Genomic DNA, 24,063 nt, shown 5'->3' with positions numbered 1-24,063 from the left:
GCGTTAAACGCTAAGTCTGTACCATATTGATATAGCGTTTCCGAGGCTTTTTTCTGTTGCGCGAGACCTTCCGCCTCATGATAGGTCCTCCGCCTAGTTTTTTGACACGTCGTTTATGGTCATATCCCTGCTTCCGAAAACATATAAAAGCACCTCGATTAGTGGTTCGATTACATTCTCCGTCATGAGATATACGTATATCCTGAGTGCATAGGTGCACGTCATGTCAGTACACCACCTTTTGGCTAACACGAGGACTTTGTCCTTTTCGCTTATTTCGGGGTCGAACTCCGGGTGATAATGTAATGCTCCGTTTAGGCAGTTTATCCGCTCACATTTTACTGGCCTCCAAAACGGGGTTGAGAACCAGAGATATGTTTTAGTTGTCTTGGTAATGATAAACTTGAACGAGTTATCCTTATCGGATTCTTCAGGGGTACCGATTACCATAAGATCTTCCGACTTATATAGTAGGTAGTGTGTTTCGCTCCTAATCATATCGTGTGTATATTCTTCCTTATGCGAACACCGCTCGTCGTGACACAAGCATAAGATTATAGAAACCTAGTGGGCATTTAGGTTAGTGTAGGGGCTATATCTTCGAACCCCTTCTACTGTCTGGACCTAATAATGTATTCTTATAACCATAACGTCCCTCGTTCTTTCTCCTTCGATATAGTGTCCCGCCACGTCTTGGTCGATCTCTTCTGGGGTTAAATCGTCACGTTCTTTAAATGGGAAGAAGTAGAGTTCTCCGGTATCAGTCTGATGTGTATAAGAAGCTAGACCTAGGCACCTAAAGCATCGCCATATAGGTACCGGCCTCCTTTCCTTCTACTCCTAAGCATAGTTTAGCTTGAGCCCGTTGTTGACTATACACATCCTAGATACTCCTTCCTCGTAGTAGATCCAGTTCGGCGTCTCGATAATCGCGTGACAGTACCCATGGAACAACACGGTGTCACACTCGGGCTCAGAGTCGCTCGAGTCCGGTTCTTCGCCGAACGTGAAATCGTAACGATCCTCCTCTAGTACGTCGTGTGTATAAGTGGGTCCTTCACATATTCCTTCACATTTTGTCACGGGTACTAGGTCTTCCTTGTCCCTCGGACTTCCTTTAGGATTGAATCTTTTGTGTTCCGTGGCGCAACCCCTTCTACACACTTAGGTGTATAGTATATTCTTTTAGTACTTCATCGTAAGTACTGCCACATTGCTATGATTAGCAATTATTCTATATTTTTCTTTGTGTCGTGTCCCTATTATTGGTGTAGCCATTCTCTGAGTGTCAAACTCCACCCAGACAAACGTTTCGTCTTCTTCTTGGTCGCTGGGTTCGTTGTTTTCCTTATCGGAGTTATCGTCAAATGAAAAATAATAGATTATAGACATTCTCTATGTATCGTGTGTATATAAACAAGACCCCCTAATACAGTTAGGTTCTTAACAGATACACATAATGAGGACATACTCTGTTAGCTATTTTCCCCAATATAGACTCAAGAAGGTCCTATCCCCTCTTCTAGTCCAATAATATATTCATACCATCACCAGCGTTTCCGCTCTGCTTATAAGGTCATAGATACTTATGACTTCCCAGTTCATCTAGCTCGAGATCCATTCCCGTAGCAGTTTAAACGGGAACTGATATCGTTCTCCTCCTGCCAGGTGTATATAGGGTTCCTCAAAGCTACACTGCCAGAAGCATCTCTTCAGTCTCAGTGGTACCCATTCTTGTTCGACATTGATATGTGGGCTAAACACAGCCTCGTTGGTGCCATGTTCCCAGTGACGGGTCCTGATCCGTGCAAACCCGTATCCGACGCTAATTATTTTGTATGGTGGTGATCTTGCTTCCATCATGGCCACTATTTCAGGCTCTTCCCAGTCGACTTCCTTTCTCTTGGATTTTTTGTCTCGACGATTCTTGCGCTTCTTTCCGTGAGGGAACTATCCTGCGCCCTACTTGTTAGAGTAGTGAATAAGGCAGTTGTCGTCGTCATGACAAGCCGTCCATAATAGGTTCGCGTGTTCTGACCGCTTTTTATCGGTCCTTTATATCGTGACTATTTTATCTCGCTGACCTCGGCCAGAATAGGTTCCTACGGTGTCAGTAATCTCTTCATCGTTGACCATCAACAGTGGTATTGGAGTCGCTCTCTCTGTTTAGGTTCCTTCGGAATTCCCCTTCTATACTTTCTCAGCGCGACTAGCCTGTTCTAAGTTATTTTTCTTGAGGCCATCCAAATATACCTTCATTATTTATTGTCTTTTAAGTTCTAGACATCTCAATCCCTAGATCTATTCTTTGCCCTCAAGTCTTAGACGCTCAAGTTCTTTCTCTATTAGAGTGTCGGCCTTTTCTTCTCCAATACCGGCTTCAATCATATACAGTCCTACGGGCTTCGTACCGCACTCGTTAGCCCTATATCCCGAATTTCCACAGTTGTAGCACAAGTTTTCTTTCTTACGTTATTCTCGCTCCTTGTTGGATAGCCCCTTGCGTTAGAACTTACCTTTCGGTCGTGAGGACCGGTCTCATTTAACAACATCAAGATTCATCGAATCACCATAAGACTGGTAGTTAGTGCGCTTACCCTTGTAGTACACGCCACCCATCTTTCCATGGTATCCTTTCTTCTCCAATCCTAACTCGTATAGCTAGTTATCAATTTCGATGGCTTTGTTGACCAACCCCTAATACGTGTCAAGCCTCTCCAGTCCCAACTCCTTTTTGATGTTGTCCTTTAAGCCAGTGTAAAAGGCAACGGCAAGTACATTGTCGTCCCAGTCCAGTTTAGCCTGAAGCCTCTTGAACAGGGCATAGTACTGCGCAGCTAACCCCTTCTGCTTGAGTTGGTAGATTCGTTAGGCCGCGGCCTGTTCCTCCCCTGAAGTTCCAAATATTTACTTAAGTCGTTCCATGAATATCGCGAAGTTAGAGAAAATGGCAATGGTTTCCGGGTCCTTTTATCCTTCGGGGGACGTTATATGGTCTATCATGATAGGTTCAAATCAATGAAAGGCTGATCCCCTTATATAAAGTCCCGCGAATAAGACCTTGTCTTCATAAGTGACATACCTAGTGCGGTTCAATTTGAAAGTCGCGATAAGTTGGGTGACGAACAGTCCCAACTTTTCACGAGATCTATAGAACACATCAACCTTGGTATCGTCCTTGCCGTGATTGCCATAGTTGCCATAGCTGGAGGTGACAGTGAAGGTGAGTCCTGGTGTGGGTGCGCCCGGCGCGGCGGACCGAACCGACCCAGTAGGGGATGGTGAGCGGATAGGAGCTTTAGAGCTGGACATCATGTCGAATACTTCCAATCAAGTGATAGTCAAAGTGTTACATTTCGCTCCACCAGAGATATCACTGCACATATCATTCCTTGATAAGTGGGAAGTATAGGAGGCGAGGTCGCTAAGAACGAAGTACTTAAGCGAGTACTAGAGCGAAGTGATCACAGTCCAAAATGTATGGGTATAATCGTGAACGAAGTTGACTACGTGGTAAAGCTATGGAACGGCTGTATATATATATCTGTCACTACTTAGTCCCGCTTAGTGATGCTCAGGCCGAGCACACTAAGCATGTCTGAGCATTCCCGAGTGGTGCTCAGCGATGCTCAGCGTCCCCAGGGCTGAGCCGGCTGAGCGTATCACGTGATCCGTGCCGTGATTCTTTACACGTGATTTCCCGGTATAGCTTCCTCTCTTGTCCTGGCTGTCGTCACAGCTTTGTATGCGGCCTACTCGCAGGCCGATTCGTAACAGGGGATTAGTCTTTCATTGGTTTAAATCTATTATGATAGACTATATAATGTTCCTCGAAGAATAAAAGGACCTGAAAATCATTGCTATTTTCTCTAACTTCGCGATATTTATAAAATAACTTAAGTAAATATTTAGAACTCTAGAAGAGAAATAGGTCGCGGCCCAATAAATCTATTAACTTAAGTAGAAGGGGTTAGCTACGTAGTACTATGCCCTATTTAAAAGGCTTCAGGCCAAACTAGACTGGGATAATAACGTGCTCGTCGTTGCCTTCTATATAGACTTAAAGGACAATATTAAAAAGGAGTTAGGATCGAAGAGGCTTGATATATATTAGGGATTGATTAATAAAGCTATCGAAATTAATAACTAGCTATACAAGTTAGGATTAAAGAAGAAAGAATACCATGGAAAGACGGGTGACGCGTACTATAAGGGTAAGCGCACTAACTACTAGTCTTATGGTGATCTAATGAACCTTGATATTATTGAACGAGGCCGATCCTCATGACCGAAAGGCAAGATTTAATATAAGGGGCTATTTAATAGAGAGCGAGAACAACGCAAAAAGAAAAATCTATACTACAACTATAGAAATTCGGGATATAAGGCTAATAAATATAGTATAAAGCCCGTAGAACTATATATAATTAAAGCTGGTATTGAAGAAGAAAAGGTCGACACTCTAATTAAGAAAGAACTTAAGCGCCTAAGACTTGAGAGTAAAGAATAGATCTAAGGATTGAGAAGCCTAAAACCTAAAAGACAATAAATAATAAAGATATATCTAGATAGCCTTAAGGAAGACAACTCAAAACAGACTAGCCGTGTCGAGGAAACATAAAAGGGGAATTCCGAAGGAATCTAGACAGAGAGAGCGACTTTAGTATTATTATTAATGATTAATAGTGAAGAGGTTATCGATATCATAGGAATCTATTCTAGTTGAGGTTAGTAGAATAAAATAGTTATAATATAAAAGACTAATAAAAAGTGGCCAAAACACGTGAACTTATTATGGATAGCCTATCATGATAATAATTATCTTATTTATCACTTTAACAAGTAGGGTGCAGAATAGTTCCCTCATAAAAGGAAGCGTAAAAATCGTCGAAGCAAAAAATTTAAGAGAAAGAAAGTTGACTGAGAAGAGCCTAAAATAGTGGCTATAATAGAAGTAAAATTATCACTATACGAAATAATTAGTGTTGAATATAGATTTACACGGATTAGGACTCGTTATTAAGAATATAGCACTAACGGGGCCGTGTTTAGCTTATACATTAATGTCAAGCAAGACTAAATATCACTAAGGCTGAAAAGATACTTTTAGCAATACAGTTTTAAGGAACCCTATATTTATCTAGCAGAAGAAGAATAATACTAGTTTCCGTTCAAATTATTACGAAAGTGGACTCTAAGTTAGATAAATTAAGAAGTTATAAGTATCTATAATCTTATAAGTAGAGTGGAAACGCTAGTAATAATATAAATATATTATTAAACTAGAAGAGGGGATAAGACCTTCTTAAGCCTATATCAGGGAAAATAGTTAATAGAGTATATCCTTATTATATATATTTATTAAGAACCTAACTATATTGGGGGGTCTTGTCTATATATATATAATATATAGAGAATGCTTATAATTCATTATTTTTCATTTAATGATAACTTCAATAAGGAAAATAATGAACTTAACGATCAAGAAGAAGATAAAATATTTGTCTGGATAGAGTTTAACACCTAAAGAGTGGCTGCGCTAATAATAGAGACACAACACAAAGAAAAATATAGAATAATTACTAATTATAGCAATGTAGTAGTACTCATAATGAAGTATTAAAAGAATATACTATGCACTTAAGTGTATAGGAGAGGTTACGTCACGAAATATAAAAGATTTAATTCTAAAGAAAGTCTGAGAGACAAGAAAGACTTAGTATCTATGATAAAATATAAAGAAATATATAAAGAACCTACTTATATACACAATATATTAGGGAAGAATTATTATGATTTTATATTCGGCGAAGAACCGAACTCAAGCGACTCTAAGTCTAAGTGTGATATCATGTTATTTTATAAGTATTATTATATAGTTATCAAGACGCTAAACTAGATCTACTACAAGAAAGGAGTACTCGAGATATATATAATTAACAACGAGCTTAAGCTGAACTATACTTAAGAGCAAAAAAAAAAGAGGCCGATATCTATATAATGATACTTTAGGTACCTAGACCTAGCTCCTTATATATATTAGATTAATACCGAAGAACTCTACTTCTTCTTATTCAAAGAACGTGATGATCTAATCTCAGAAGAGATCGATCAAGATATGGCGAGACACTATATTAAAGAAGAGAGGACGAGAGATATTATGGTTATAAGAATATATTATTAGGTTTAAATAGTAGAAGGGGTCTAGAGATATAGTCTCTACACTAACCTAAATACTTATTAGGTTTCTATAATCTTATATTTATATTATAATAAATAGTGTCTATATAAAGAAGAATATATATATAATGTAATTAGAAATAAAATATATTATTTACTATATAAGTTAAAAGATTTTATGGTAATTAGTATCTTTAAAGAATTTAATGAGAATAACTCGTTTAAGTTTATTGTTATCAAGATAACTAAAATATATCTCTAGTTCTTAACCCCGTTTTAGAGGCTAGTAAAATATAAGCGAATAAACTACCTAAATAGAGCATCACATTATCACTTAAAGTTTAACCTCGAAATAAGCGAAAAGGATAAAGTTCTTATGCTAGCCAAAAAATGGTGTACTGATATAATGTGCACCTATACACCCAGGATACATGTATATCTTATGATAAAGGATGTGATCAAACCACTAATCAAGGTACTCCTATATATTTTTAAAAGCAGAGATATAACCATAAATAACGTGCCAAAAAACTAGGCGAAGAACTTATTATGAGGCGGAAGATTCTATGCAACAGAAAAAAACCTTGGAAACGCTATATTAATATAGTATAGACTTAGTGTTTAACGTTATTGGTCTTTAGCACTAGACTAGCTAATAAGTCTATCTAAGTAATGATTAATAGTGAAGTAAGCCAAGACTACGTGTTACTAAAAACAGTAGCGAAACTGAATAAGCAAAGAAAAAAGAATTTATACCTAGTCTTTATAGTAGATAAGACACTAGAAGAGTATAATAGTGAATAAATACAACAGAAAATTCGCGATATTTATCTAGAGATTAGAGAGTATAGAGAGTAGATTAAGCTTAATGTGATGCCGATTAAGTATGATATTATTCTAGAGATAAAGTGGCTAAAAGAATACTCGCTAGTAATAAACTAAAAAGAAGAAACCTTATCCTTCCTAAATTACAGTCACGAGAAGATAAAGAGAAAGAAATAATTAACTTTTATTGTATCTCTATAAAGAGCGATATAGATATAACCTAGAAGAAGAGCCTTAAATAAAATATAAGAGGAAAGCCTATCTAAAGAATATAAAGACTTTATAGATATCTTTAAAGAAAGAGAAAATATAGTCGCGCTACTAGGGTATAAGCTATAAAACCATGAAATAACGCTTGAAGAAGGGAAAGTGTTAAAGTATAATGATTGGCTTTGACCCTTATTCCTAAAGAAAGAAAGCTTTCTTAAGAAGTATATAGAGACTCACTTAAAGAAAGACTTTATTCGACTATTTAAGTTATCTATAGTACACAATATATTATTCGCCCCAAAAAAGGATAGATCTCTTTAACCATGTATTGATTTCTGACCATTTAATACGATCATCAAAAAGAATCAATACTCACTATTCTTAATTAAGAAGCTATAGGATAGACTTCTTAGTGTAAAATACTTTATCGCGCTTAATATATAAGACACCTACTATCGAGTACGGATAAAGGAAGACCATAAATAAATAACGACTTTTAAAACCAGCTTTAAGTTATATAAATATTGTGTTATATCGTTTAAATTGATTAATACTTCGATATTCTTTTAGGAACTAATTAATAACACGCTACAAGAATATCTTGATGACTTCGCAGTTATATACTTGGATAATATACTTATATTCTCAAAAACGTATAAGGAATATATACGATATATTCGAAAGATTTTGAGAAAACTTTAGGAAAAAGATTTATCGTTAAAACTTAGTAAGTATAAATTCCATAAGAAATAGATTTAATTTCTAGGCCACATTATATTCAATAAAGATATCGAAGTGAACCTTGACAAGATAGCACTAATTAAGGACTAGTTAGAACTTAAGAATGTTACGAAAGTATAGTCTTTTATTAGACTATTTAACTATTATCGAAGATTTATTAAGGGATTTTCGAAGATCGTAGCGCCTCTAATAAATCTTATTAAGAAGGATGTTTCGTTTAAGTTTAGATTAGAATATAGAAAGATATTTAAACGCCTTAAAGAAACCATTATAATGACATCAGTACTTACGATATTTAACCCTAAGCTGAAATACTAGATAAAGATAGATATATTGGATAGAGCGATTAAAGCCCACCTCACGCAAAAAGGGCCAGATAATAAGACCTAAATAATCGCGTACTTCTTAAAGAGAATGACAAGGCCGGAGTTGAATTATAATATTCACGATAAGGAACTACTCGCTATCATGATATATCTCAAGGAATGAAAAGTATATCTTGAAGGCGCTAAGTATTAAGTTTAGATCTATATTAACTATAAGAATCTATTATACTGAATAACCATAAAAGAACTTAATCGTAAACAAGTTCGGTGGGCCGAAATATTGGCACTATATAACTTTAAGATATATTATATTTAAGGAAAAGAAAATACTATAGTAAACGCGTTTAATAAATAGCTAAATTATATAGAAAACATTAAACTAGAGCTCATAATAGTACTCAAGGAAAAAGATGGCGCCTTAATTTACGTAATACCTAAGATAGAGGTGCTGGCTTTTATTGATATTAAGCTAACAAAAGAGCAAAAGAAAGAAATCATTAAAGGATAATATAATGATAAGTTAGCAAGATATTTAGGTATTGAGAAGACACTCGAATTAGTTATGAGGGACTTTATCTAGAAGGGGGTTAGGAAAGACATAGCAGAATATATCAAGAACTGCGATATATATTATAAAGTAAAGTACGCGAGATATAAGCTCTACAGATTACTCTAAACACTAATAATACTAGAGAAGACATGGCACATCATCGCATTGAATTTCATTATAAAGCTACTAAAGTTTAAAGAACCCCTTATAAATATAGAATTCGATAGTATATTTATAGTAAACAATATTCTAACTAAATATATAGAATTTATTCTATATAAAGAGTTATTAACAGCTAAAGACTTAGTATACGCGCTATATAAGGACATTTTTAGTCAATATAAGATGCCGAAAGAAATACGCTCGAACCGAGATAAGCTATTTATATTATAGTTTTGGTAATTGTTAATGGACCTCACGAGAGTCCACTAAAAATTATTAATAGCTTTTCATCTATAGAGTGATAAGCAGACAAAAAGAATAAATCAAACGCTAAAATAGTATTTACGGTGTTATGTCAATTTTCAGTAGAATAACTAGATATAGCTACTACTTATAGCATAGTTTACATTTAACAATAAAGTAGTAGCAACAAAAATATTATTATTCTATATAAATCACGGGTTTCACTTAAAAATAGATAAGAATACTAGAGATATTAAACTAATTACAGAAAAGGTAGTAATTTTGGTTAAGAAATTATAATCATTATATAAACTCTTAAAGAAAGAACTTAAGAAAATATTATAAAAAATAGTTAAAAATTTAAATAAATAAAGATTTAAGAGATTAAACTTTAAAGAAGAGAAGACAATATATCTTCTCTAAAAAAAATATTAAAATATAATAACTATTTAATAAACTAGATCACATCAAGATTAGACCTTATAAGATCAAAAGGAAACTTGAATTAGTGAACTTTAAATTGAAACTATTGAAAGAGATAAATATTTATCTAGTTTTTTATAAGTCGCTTCTTGAGAAAGCACCACTAAACACTAAATCAGGATCGGTGCTGATATATAAAGAAACCTAATAATTAATGTATAATATAGAGGCTATCTTGGATATTAAGATTAAGAAGGAATAGTGGCTCTATCTAACGAAGTGATTAGAATATAGATATAAGGAAAACACTTAGGAATCAATGAAATATCTTTTAAGCGACATAATTAAGCGGTACCAGAGGAAGAAATAGAGAAAACGGCTTATTAATAATGTGCGATGTCTATAACGGATAATCAATAAGAATAGAGCTAAGAAAATCGGATATAGACTTAGGCTTCAATTTAAATATTTACTTTAGTTAAGTATTGTCTATTTTCATAAAAATGGTGAATAACGCTATAGAAGAAGAATTAATGTGATCTAATTTATTTAAGAACTCTAGCTCTTACACCAACATTTTCTTCTATTTTTTCAATAAATTATTAACCTCACACTAAAGACGCTCGCGCTTAATATTAGCTTTAAAAAGGGTTAGTTATATTTATATAGTCTCGACTAATATACACTAAATCTCTTCACCCTTATATCGGGACGCCTTAATTAGACAATTATATTGTGTAATTAACGCATTAAACTCCTTAGCTAAGAAAGTCTCATTATATTCTTTTACTCTCTTTTTAGTGTATAAAAAGCACTTTATATAGCTATTTAATATAAAGCATAATGAATCTAAGTTTTGATAAAGGATATAGCGACTTATTGTGAATCTTTAGTGACTTAGGGTCTTCATTCGAATAACTACGATATAACGACGGGAAGTGGAGAAACAGCTACTTTTCGATACGCGAAACTAAGATATGGTTAGCTATAAGAAAAGAAACGAGAGGGGATAAGGGGAAGCGCTTACCTTATATATATTGCGAACAATAAATGAATTTAGAAGGGAGAAAGTATTATAAACTAGGTTTATGAGTAGACTATATATAAAGCTGTGACAACAGTAAATCACTTAAGAGGCAGGTTACTCAAGGGCAAGCCACAAGATAGAGGTCACGGTGCGGACAGTTATGTGGATACCAAGTAACCTCGCTTAGTGTGGATCAGTAGGGATTAATACGCTTAAGACTAAGTAGCACTAAGTAATACTAAGCAACGCTAAGTATATAGAAATATATATATACAGTTATTTTATAGCTTTATTACGTAGTCAACTTTGTTTATAATTATATCTATACATTTTAGACTATGATTACTTCGCTTTAGTACTCACTTAAGTACTCCGTTCTCAGTGATCTCGCTTTCTATACTTCTCACTTATTAAGGAATGATATATATAGTGATATCCCTAGTGAAGCGAAACGTAACACTTTAACTATCACTTGATTAGAAGTATTTAACACGATATTTAGCTCTAAAGCTTTTATTCGCTTATTATTCCTTACTGGGTCGGTTTAGTCCGCTGCGCTAGGTGCACCTATATCAGAATCTATCTTTACTGTCACCTTCAACTATAATAACTATGGTAATCACGGTAAGGATAATATCAAGGTTAACATATTCTATAGATCTCGTAAGAAGTTAGGACTATTCGTTACTTAACTTATCGCGACTTTCAAGTTAAACTGCACTAGATATATTATTCATGAAGATAAGGTTTTATTTACGGGACTTTATATAAGGGGATTAGTCTTTTATTAGTTTGAACTTATCATAATAGACTATATAATATTCTTTAAAGAATAAAAGAACCCGGAAATTATTGCCATTTTCTCTAACTTCGCGATATTTATAGAACGACTTAAATAAATATTTAGAACTTTAAGAGAGAAATAGACCGTGACCTAATAAATCTATCAACTTAAGTAGAAGGGGTTAGCTACGCAGTACTATACCCTATTTAAAAGGCTTTAGGCTAAATTGGACTGAGATAATAATATACTTATTATTGCTTTCTATATAGACTTAAAGAATAACATTAAAAAGGAGTTAGGACTGAAGAGACTTAATATATATTAGGGATTGATTAATAAAGTCATCGAAATTAATAACTAGCTATATAAGTTAGAATTAAAGAAGAAAGGATACTATAGAAAGATGGGTGGCGCGTACTATAAGGGTAAGCGCACTAACTATTAGTCTTATAGTGATCTAATGGATCTTAATGTTATTAAACGAGGCCGGTCCTCATAACTAAAAGACAAGATTCAACGCAAGGGGCTATTTAATAGAAAGCGAGAACAACATAAAAAGGAAAACCTGTGCTATAACTATAGAAATCCGAGATATAGGGCTAATAAATACGGTATAAAGCCCGTGGAACTGTATATAATTAAAGCCGATATTGAAGAAGAAAAGGCCGACACTTTAATTGAGAAAGAACTCGAGCGCTTAAGACTTAAGAGTAAAGAATAGATTCGAGGATTAAGAAGCCTAGAACCTAAAAGATAATAAATAATGAAGGTATATCTAGATGGCCTTAAGGAAGACAACTCAGAATAGGCTAGTCGCGTCGAGAAAGTATAGAAGGAGAATTTTGAAGAAACCTAGATAGAGAGAGTGACTTCGATATTATTGTTAATAATTAATAATAAAGAGATTATCAACACTGTAGAAATCTATTCTAGTCAAGATTAATAGAATAAAATAGTTATAACACGAAAGATCGATAAAGAGCGACTAAAATATATAAACTTATTATAAATAGTCTATCATAATAATAACTACTCTATTTATCACTCTAATAAGCAGAGTGCAGAATAGTTTCTTTATGAAAGGAAGCGCAAGAATCGTTAAAGCAAAAAATCTAAGAGAAAGGAAGTTAACTAGAAAGAGCCTAAAACAGTGGCTATAGTGGAAGCAAGATTATCACTATATAAAATAATTAGCGTCGAATATAGATTTGCACGAATCAAGACTTATCATTAGGAATATAGTATTAATGAGGCCATATTTAGTCTACACACTAATGTTAAGCAAGACTAGATATCACTGAGGCTGGAAAGGTGCTTCTGGTAATGTAGTTTTAAGGAACCCTATATTCACCTAATAGAAGAAGAACAATACTAGTTTCTATTCAAATTATTACGGGAGTGAACTCCGAGCTAGATAAACTGGGAAGTTATAAGCACTTATGATTTTATAAGTAGAGCGGAAACACTAGTGATAATATAAACACATTATTAGATTAAAAGAGAGAATAGGATCTTCTTAAGTCTATATTAGGGAAAACAGTCAATAGAGTATATTCTCATTATATATATCTATTAAGAACCTAACTATATTAAGAGGTCTTATCTATATATATATAATATATAAGGAATATCTATAATCTATTATTTTCTATTTAACGACAACTTCAATAAGGAAAATAACGAACTTAGTGACCAAGAAGAAGACGAAATATTTGTTTGGGTAGAGTTTGACGTCTAGAGAGTGGCTACGCTAATAATAGAGACATAACACGAAGAAAAATATAGAATAATTACTAATTATAGTAGTGTAATAATACTTATAATGAAGTACTAAAAGAATATACTATATATCTAAGTATATAGAAGAGGTTACGCTATAGAATATAAAAGATTCGATCCTAAAGGAAGTCCAAGGGATAAGGAAGACCTAGTATTTATGATAAAATATAAAGGAATATATAAAGAATCTACTTATATATATAATATACTAGGGGAGAACCATTATAATTTTATATTCGGCGAAGAACTAGACTCGAGCGACTTTAAGCCTAAATATGATATCGTATTGTTTTATGGGTACTATCACGCGATTATTAAGACGCCGAACTAAATCTACTACAAGAAAAGAGTACTTAAGATATATATAGTTAATAATAAGCTTAAGCTAAACTATGCTCAGAAGCAGAAGAAAAAGAGACCGATATCTATATAGTAATACTTTAAGTGTCTAGGCCTAGCTCCTTATATATATTAAACTAATACCGAAGAACTTTACTTCTTCCTATTCAAAGAACGTGATGATTTAACCTTAGAAGAGATTAATCAAGACATAACGAGACACTACATTGAAGGAGAGAGAACAAGAAACATTATAGTTATAAGAATATATCATTAAGTTTAGATAGCAAAAGAGGTTTAAAGATATAGTCTCTATATTAACCTAAATACTTACTAGGTTTTTATGACTTTATACTTATATCATAATAAATAGTGTCCGCATAAAGAAGAATATATATATAATATAATTAGAAGCGAAACACACTACTTACTATATAAGTTAAAAGATCTTATAATAATTAATACCTCTAAAGAATTTAATGAGAATAACTTATTTAAGTTTGTCGTTATCAAGATAACTAAAATATATCTCTAGTTCTTAACCCCGTTTTAGAGACCAGTAAAATATAAGCGGATAAACTGCCTAAACAAAGCATCATATTATCATCTAAAGTTCGACCCCGAAATAAGCGAAAAGGATAAAGTCCTCATACTAGCCAAAAAATAGTGTATTAACATAATGTGTATCTATACACCCAGGATATACACACATCTCACAATGAAGGATATAATCAAACCACCAATTAAGGTGCTTCTATATGTTTTCGGAAGCAAAGATATAATCATAAACGACGTGTCAAAAAACTAGGCGGAGAACCTATCATGAGGCGAAAGGTCCCGCGCAACAGAAAAAAGCCTCGGAAACGCTATATTAACATGATATAGACTCAGTGTTTAACGTTATTAGTCTTCAGCGCCAGACTAGCTAATAAGCCTGTCTAAGTAATAATTAATAGTGAAGCAAGTCAAGACTACGTGTCACCAAAAACAGTAGCGAAACTAAACAAGCAAAGAAAAAAGAATCTATACTCGGTCTTTATGATAAACGGGACACTAGGAGAGTATAATAGCGAATGGATATAACAGGAAATTCGTGACGCCTATCTAGAGATTAAAGAGTATAGAGAGTAGATTAAGCTTAATATAATGTTGATTAAGTATAATATCATTCTAGAGATAAAGTGGCTAAAAGAATACTCGCTAGTAATAGACTAAAAAGAAGGAATCTTGTTCTTCTTAAATTATAGTTATAAGAAGATAAAAAGAAAGAAATAATTAACTTTTATTGTACCCCTATAAAGGGCGATATAAATATAATCTAGGAGAAGAGCCTTAAACGAAATACAAGAGAAAAGTCTATCTAAGAAATATAAGGACTTCGTAGATATCTTTAAAGAAAGAGAAAGTATAGTCGCGCTATTAGGGCATAAGCTATAAAACCATAAAATAACGCTTAAAGAAAGGAAAGTACCGAAGCATAATAGTTAGCTTTAACTCTTATTTTTAAAGAAAGAAAGCTTTCTTAAGGAGTATATAAAGACTCACTTAAAGAAAAGCTTTATTTAACTATCTAAGTTATTTATAGCACATAATATACTGTTCGCCCTAAAAAAGAATAAATCTCTTTAACTATATATTGATTTTTAATCACTCAATACAATCACTAGAAAGAATTAGTACTCACTACCCTTGATTAAGGAGCTATAAAATAAACTCCTTAGTGCAAAATACTTTATCGCGCTTAATATATAGAACGCTTACTATTGAGTATAGATAAAGAAAGGTTATGAATAAATAACGGCTTTCAAAACTAGCTTTAGATTATATAAATATTATGTTATATCGTTTAAATTAATTAATATCTTAATATTCTTCTAGAAACTAATTAATAACACGTTACGAGAATATCTCGATAACTTTATAATTATATACTTAAATAATATACTTATATTCTCGAAAATATATAAGGAATATATATAATATATTTAAAAGGTTCTAAGAAAACTTTAGGAAAAAGACCTATTATTAAAACTTAATAAGTATAAATTTCACAAGAAATGGATTCGATTTCTAGGCTATATTATATTCAATAAAGGTATTAAAGTGAATCTCGACAAGATAGCGCTAATTAAGGACTAATTAGAACCTAAGAATATCATGGAAGTGTAGTCTTTTGTTAAACTACTTAACTATTACTAAAGATTTATTAAGGGATTTTCGAAGATCACAGCGCCTCTAATAAACCTTATCAAGAAGAATGTCCCGTTCAAGTTCGGACCAGAATGCAGAAAGGTATTTAAACGTCTTAAAGAAGCTATTATAATGGCGTTAATACTTACGATATTTGACTCTAAGCTGAAATACTAGGTAGAGATAAATATATCGAATGAAGTGATTGAAGCTCGCCTCACGTAAAAAGGACTAGATAGTAAGATCCGAATGATTATATACTTCTTAAAGAGAATAATAGGGCTAAAGTTAAATTATAATATTTATAATAAGGAACTACTTATTATCGTGGTATGTCTCAAGAAATAAAGAGTATATCTTAAAGACGCTAAGTATTAAGTTTAGATTTATATTAATCATAAGAATCTATTATACTAAATAATTATAAAAGAACTTAACTATAGATAGATTTAGTAGGCTAAAATGTTAGTATTATATAACTTCAAGATATATTACGTTCAAGGAAAAGAAAATACTGTGATAGATACGCTTAGTAAATAGCTAAATTATATAGAAAACATTAAACCAAAGCCCATAGCAGTACTCAAGGAAAAAGATAGCGCCTTAATCTATATAACACTTAAGATAAAGATACTGGCTCTTATTGATATCGAGCTAATAGAAGAGCAAAAGAAAGAAATCATTAAAGGACGACATAATAATAAGTTAGCAGGATATCTAGGTATTAAGAAGACACTCGAATTAGTCACGAGGGACTTTACCTAAAAGGGGGTCAAAAAAGATATAGTAGAATACATTAAGAACTGCGATATATACTATAAAGTAAAGCACGCGAGATATAAACTCTATAGATTACTCTAAACACTAATGATACTAGAGAAGGCGTAACACATTATCACATTAGATTTTATCACAAAGCTACTAAAGTCTAAAAAATCTCTTACGGATATAGAATTCGATAGTATACTTGTGATAAACGATATCCTAATCAAATATATAGAATTTATCCTATATAAGGAGTCATTAATAGCTAAAGACTTAGTATACACACTATATAAGGACATTTTTAGTCGATATAAAATATCGAAAGAAATACGCTTAGACCAAGATAAGCTGTTTATATCGCAGTTTTAATAATCGTTAATGAACCTTATAGAAGTTCATTAAAAGCTATTAATAGCTTTTTATCTATAGAGCGATAGACAGATAAAAAGAATAAATTAAACGCTAAAACAGTATTTATAGTGTTATATTAATTTCTAGCAAAACAACTAGATATAACTACTATCTATAGTATAGTTTATATTTAATAATAAAGTAGCAATAATAGAAATATCATTATTTTACGTAAATCATAAGTTTCACTTAAGAATAGATAAAAATACTAAAGACATTAAACTAATTACAGAAAAAACAGCAATTTTAGTTAAGAAATTATAATCACTATATAAACTTTTAAAGGAAGAACTTAAGAAAATATCATAAAAAACAGTTAAAAATTTAAATAAACGAAGATTTGAGGGACTAAACTTTAAAAAAGAGAAGATAGTGTATCTTCTCTAAAAAAACATTAAAATATAATGACTATTTAATAAACTAGATTATATCAAGATTGGACCTTATAAAATTAAAAGGAAACTTAAACTAGTGAACTTTAAATTGGAATTATCGAAAGAGATAAATATTTATCCAGTTTTCCATAAGTCGCTTCTTAAAAAAGCACCACTAAACACTAAACTAGAATCGGTGCTGATATATAAAGAAACTCAATAACCAATGTATAATATAAAGACCATCTTGAACATTAAGATCGAGAAGGAATGATGACTCTATTTAACGAAGTGGTTAGGATATAGATATAAGGAAAACACTTAGAAACCAACGAAATATCTCCCAAGCGACATGATCAGGCGATATCAGAGAGAGAAACGGAGAAAATAGCTCACTAACAGTATATGATGTCTATAACGGATAATTAATGAGAATAAGGCCAAGAAAATTAAATATAGACTTAGGCTTTAGTTTAAATATTTGCTCTAATTAGGCATTATTTATTCTCATAAAAATAGTGGACAACACTATAGAAGAAGAATTAATGTGGTCTAATTCGTCTAAGAACTCTAGCTCTTACACTAATATTTTCTTTTATTTTTCTAATAAATTATCGGCCTCACGCTAGAGACGCTCGCGCTTAGCGTTGGCTTTGAAAAGGGCTAGTTATATTCGTGTAGCCTTAACTAATATACATTAAATCTCTTTATTCTTACGCTAAGACACCTTAATTAGGCGATTATATTACGTAGTTAATATATTAAACTTCTTAGCTAAGAAAGTTCTATCACATTCTTTCACTCTCTTTTTAGTGCATAAAGAGCACTTTATATAGCCATTCAATATAAAGCACAATAAATCTAAGTTTTAACAAGAAGTGTAACGACTCATTGCGAATCTTTGGCGACCTAGGGTCTCTATTTAGACAACTATAATATAACGATGAGAAGTGAAGAAACAGCTACTTTTTGACACGCGAAACTAAGGCATAGTCAGCCATGAGAAAAGAAACGAGGAGGGACAAGGGGAAGCGCTTATCTTATGTATGTTATAGACAACAAACGAATTTAGAAGGGGGAAAGTGTTACGAACCAGGCCTGCGAGTAAGCTGCATACAAAGCTGTGACGACAGCAAATCACTTAAGAGGCAGGTTACTTGAGGGTAAGCCACGGGACAGAGATCACGGTGCGGATAGTCACGTGGATACCAGGTAACCTCGCTTAGTGTGGATCAGTAGGGATCAGTACGCTTAGGACTAAGCAGCACTGAGCAATACTGAGTAACGCTGAGCACGCAGGAATATATATACACGGTCATTTCATAGCTTTACTATATAGTCAACTTCGTTCACGATCATACCTATACGTTTTGGACTGTGATCACTTCGCTTTAGTACTCGCTCAAGTACTCCATTCTCAGCGACCTCGCCTCCTATACTTCTCACTTATCAAGGAACGATACGTGCAGTGACACCCCTGGTGGAGCGAAACGTAACATAGAGATAGATATAGTAATATAACACTTTTATAGGCGATATTTAAATACTAGTGAAAGTGCGCTTAGCTTGACAAAAGATTAAACTCTTTATTATCTACACACACTATCTGAATTCCAAACTACATCTTGGCGAACAGACTCGAATCCGCAAGATATCCTCTATTGACATCACCTTAGACTCGAAAGCATTGTCGAGAATAGCGATAGTAATTATGAGAAGGATTGCATCGAAAACAAGAGTATTAACCTCAGTAAAGATATAGGTTTTTCTGTTAAAAAGTCAATAGAGTAAGTGCTAAATACATGAAATCTTATAAGGTACTTACGGATTCAGTCTTTTCTTTCATTCTTTGGTGTACTTTAGAGTGACCTCCATTGCGAGAAGATCTCGCTTTCTCTCTGAATTCGAAAGTATCAGAAGTGTTATATCCTTATAGTAGAGAGTCTTGATATCTTTTCAATCTAGATCTATTTTCTTGTTGTTATTATGCTCATTATTTTCCTATCCAAGGTAGTGCTCTCTTTACTTACTTAAATTAGTCGCTTTATACACTAAAGCGCCTAGTCTTATTACTATGTACACGGAAAGAAGAATTAAGAAAGCGAGCTAGAGTCGTTGTTATTTGTCTAGAAAGACTGATATATTTAGAACCTAGAGATAATGAAGAACAAGATACACATCGTCAACGTTCATGACTAGCTTTTCTCGCACGGATATATCGAGATTATACTCAATGATTAGGTATCCATCGATATACTATCCCAGATTAGTTAATTACTCTAGAGCAATAAACTTAACTTTCTTTTTATGTTATGGATCTCCTCTATAACTTTAGCATGTAAACTCTTTCTAATCGACTTGCGGTATAGTATACATCACACTCTTTAGTATTTATCTAAAGTACTTCTTTTCTAGACTTTAGTATAAAAGTTCAATATCTATTTAAGAAAGATCATAATGTCTTCTTTACTGGTGTGTATAAGGAAGCGAAGTCTGTCTTCTCCTAGCAACTCACAATGACTGGTTAGATTGTCAGTAATGTCTTCTCTCTCTAGGTGCCCTATAGACTGCATCCCACTTACCATGTCCACTTCTTCATCACTCCCCAAATATTTTCCTTCGTGGAGTCTGTATATGACTTCTTCATAGTACCCTTCTCGGCGAGTTGTTGGCGATATTGTCGATAGTGCTCGGCCGAATACTGAGCAGCTTGTCTCTAAGGTTATACAACTATACTATCTCAGGGAAGTAGATAATACGAGCCCGCCACTGACAAGCAAGAGAAGGTCAGAAGGGAAATTAGTCATAGGCAGTAAATTGATTAGACTTCTCGACGTCGGCTCTAGACATCAAAAGTTTGGGGAGAGTCGCTGAAATTTATGAACGGAGGGAAATAGGTCTGCGTTAATTAACAAAGTTTCTCGCTATGGTTTTAGGAAATCTTAGAAAGGGACCATCCTCGTCGGGTCCTCGAGATGTCATGGTCAGGGTAGAGAAGTCGAAGGCGACTCTCGTTCTCGAAGAGCGGGATAGCTCGCTTGCTGGTGCTAAAGGGGGACTATTTCTGGTCCCCATCGATGGTTGCATGTTCGCGTGGTGCATGGAACAGCTCAGCGTGAGAAACGGAAGGGGGGATGATGTCGATAGACTGAGACATGGCGAAGGGTGGGGAGCATGCAGGGGACCTGGTCTTGGCATCGAGGGAAGAAACCCTTCAAAAGCGGCGGCGCAGGCCGCCAAATTCGGCGGAAATTTTCCCTGCAACCTGCGTTGTGCTGTAAAGACAGTGCTCACAGCGCCCGCAACACAGCCTAGTTCAACACCTCTTATCTCCCGACTCATGTTGCTTGATTGATGACAGCCCTGTGCACCTGGTGCTTCCCTCTCTATCCCTGTTATAATAGTTATAAGCTTGGTCATTGATTTCACTTAAGATATTCATTAGTTAATAATCTGGTAAAGTCAACATCCAGTGGAGTCACTCTGCACATTATCAGCACTGTAGTAATCTAAGGTTAAGTGAAGGCTGCCAAGGTAGTTGCCGTGCTGCTTAACTTCGAGTGACATTTCACAAACTTCCTACCCTTCGCCACTTTACCCCTATGGAAATGAGTTGCCCTCTAAGCTCCCATTCGGCATGCGCCCAATAATGTCCCCTACCATGAAGATCACGACCCGGAAGGCCATTCAGATTGCCTAATACTGAGAGTGGCTGCATCGAGCCTATGATTTTCCGCATCTTGGAGCTCTCCTTGCGTCGGATGTGGCACTATATCCAGAGCTAGCCGGACAGCTATAACTTGACTCTTAGCCGAATTCACCACTATCACAGGGCAATGCTAGAGCTACAAAACAAATGGCACGCGAAGCTGTGTCGAGATATTGGGATAGTGAGCACATGCTCTCGATGCTTGAACCGTCACAACATTAGACGAATGCCACCAGAGCGCTGACGAGCCCTGGTATTCAGGTTATTCACTTGACATTACACACAGTGATTTGTATGTTCTCTTCAACGTCTTGAGTCATAGATTGAGGCTGGCACTCTACGTCTATCACCGGGCTCCTCCTCAAATTAGCAACCACAACCAGAAACCATATCTTTCGCCTTCCAATTTTTGCTTTGCCCTCTTCCTGGCTTCTAGGCCAAATCTCGTCAATCTGGCCAAGAAAGTTCACGCGGCGTTCACGTAAAAGACCATAGCATCTCTCCTCGAGTTTGCAGGGCAATCTTTAGTGAGACAGCAGAGTCTAGAGCAACGACCACGGTCTACCTTGATCTCTGAATTCGATCGTTTTTGGGATTATCGAAAGAGCAGTAGAGTATCTTCTACGCTCCGTAACCAGCTTGGCTCCTTCGTACGTTCGCTTTTTTCTCCCTTTATTCTATGCTTCAGGGTACCAGGCGTGGTTATGAATAAGACGTGACCGATAATGGGTCGACCATGATATCATGCCGACCGAGTACGATGTCATATTAGGGATCAAATGTCCCAAGAACACAGTGGTAAACAGGAGACAGGGAGCCTTATCCTCCCAGCCACATTAGATACTCATCCATGGACCGTCACGTGCATCGCAGACCTCCGCCCTGGCACAATCTAACAACATGTCCAGATTCGGTTATGTGTGTGTAGAGAATGGCCAATGTCTCTACCTATACTGTGGCAATGCCTTTAAGAATTCGTTGACTCGTACTGATCTACAATTTTATCAATGTCTAAGGGACGGACAGAGATATTTTGTCTGGTTCTTGGCCACGTCAATGGTAACTCTCACCCCGGCATCTGTGGAAACGGACTAAGCTTAGTGCAAGGTGGGAGGAAAGAGTCGACCCTGAAGCCGCAGACATCAGAACAGATTCGACTTAGCCTGGGAACTAGGGCAGTGCACGATCTCTACTTGATGAGACTCTTCGCTTGGTCCACCGCGAATATATGAGTGGTGATAAAGTGCGCAAGCTAAGGAGCTGTCAGGAGCGCTGCAAAGAATCCAGAGCCATCTAGCTACGTCCGAGTCACTTATGCTGCATATTTGACATCAGTGGGGCTGTTTCTCTGATGTGCCGACGCGCTTTTCTCTGCGTCGATGTCCCTTTCGCGTTGTCGGCGCATTGCTGGATGACCCACTTGTATAAAGAAACCCTCTCCCGGACTGTCTGAGATCTTTCACAGGGCCATTTCTAGCCGGCCACAAGCCGATGCATAATGTTGTTGCATCTTCCGCAATATTGTTGAAATATACACAGCTTCGGCCGTGATAACCCTTCCAGACGCAAGGGTTTAGCATCCACTCCGTCTCAGCTCGCGAAGATGGCTGAACACACTCTTGGCTGTGCCGAATCATGGAGATGGTTGCACGAACTGGCGATTGAGTTCAACGATATTGGTCGGCATACAGAAGCCGTTAGGCTCATGGAGAATTTGTTGGAAGCACAACAAACGAAACTAGGACACAACCATCCTCTTACATTGACAACAATGCATGAGCTGGCGGTGGATTACAACGACGCTGGGCGATGTGAGGAGGCACTGTACCTCATGGACTATGTGGTGAGCCAGCGCAAACGGATCCTTGGAGGCGACCACCGCGAGACGCTGGAGTCCATGCATGAGCTTGCGATGTTCTACAGCGGGAGTGGGCAACATGGAGAAGCGTTACGACGGATGAGCGAAGTGGTGGAAATCCGAAGACAGCAGCTTGGAGAAGATGATCCGGAGACCATCGAATCGATGTATGAGCTAGCAATCGAATACAGCCAGCACAACCGATACAGTGAGGCGCTTTCACTCATGCAAAAGGTCGTGGAATTACGCAAGAGTGTATTAGGGGAAGACGATTTTGAGACAGTGGAGTCGATCCACAAGCTTGCGATATTGGCCCAAGCCTCTAGAGCGCGATGCAACCTATAAAGCATAGATTGCCCGGAATATGTCCCCGGCCAGTGTTTGCTGCCGACTCTGACCGTTATGCCCCAACCATAGAAAGGGATACGTACCTATGCAAGCCTGCTCCGAGGAAGCGCCCGAGTTTCTTATCATTGAACGTATGCTTGGAAAGAGTAGGCACCAAACCCTGCCCCTCTTGGTCTGCTCTCTCTTTGCCCTTTGTATCGACACCACCCGGTAAGCTTTGCGGTATACAGTAGTTTCCAGCCAAGAAACCTCGGTTCATGCGAGCCTTGATGGTTGCGACAACTGGCTGTTGCCCCACCACCTGTGAGTTTCCGAAAAAGCATTAGGGGCGCGGATCATTCGGTTGACGCGCATTGCCACGGAGACATGCAAAGTGGTGATCTACCTGGAAGGGATACTCACACGCACATTCTTTAGGCAAATGATAAGTACAATAGACCAGCTCACCGATCGTGACTACTAGCTCCTGGCCGGGCTAATCCAGATCGCCCTACGATATGATGATCTTCAATCACGATAACAAGCTGATCACGGCAACCTTGCGGGGCACCCCCTGCATGATCCACGTAAGTTCAACGCCAACGACATATCATACTGTACTTTCACGTTTGGACTGCAACGAGCAAAAAGATCCAATAACCGAACATTCAAAGGCGACGATAGGCCTGACCAGCAGATTAACCTTTGATTTAGGCTGCCTAGACCACTTACCAAGCGTGTAGTAATCACTTTTCCACTTGGACAGCGGATGTAGTGTGTGGTGGAGCTTCGCCCCATTGGTGCTGGGTTTTCGGGGGCTGGCCGAACGGCAAATGAGGA

The 24,063-nt window shown here is 35.8% G+C and overlaps 1 protein-coding gene across 1 annotated transcript; it reads left to right on the top strand.

Annotated features, from left to right (window-relative positions):
- Positions 1-22,641: 22,641 nt before the first annotated feature.
- PV08_04585 (uncharacterized protein) lies at positions 22,642-23,241 on the top strand (the record flags this gene model as incomplete). The annotated part of the gene is made up of 1 exon (XM_016378930.1): positions 22,642-23,241. The coding sequence occupies one exon, from the start codon at positions 22,642-22,644 to the stop codon at positions 23,239-23,241; it is 600 nt and encodes a 199-aa protein (XP_016237607.1).
- Positions 23,242-24,063: the final 822 nt, after the last annotated feature.

Source organism: Exophiala spinifera (assembly GCF_000836115.1).
Source record: "Exophiala spinifera strain CBS 89968 unplaced genomic scaffold supercont1.3, whole genome shotgun sequence".
Taxonomy (NCBI): domain Eukaryota; kingdom Fungi; phylum Ascomycota; class Eurotiomycetes; order Chaetothyriales; family Herpotrichiellaceae; genus Exophiala; species Exophiala spinifera.
Note: the sequence above shows the minus strand (reverse complement) of the source record. Positions and strands in the feature narration are given on the sequence as shown.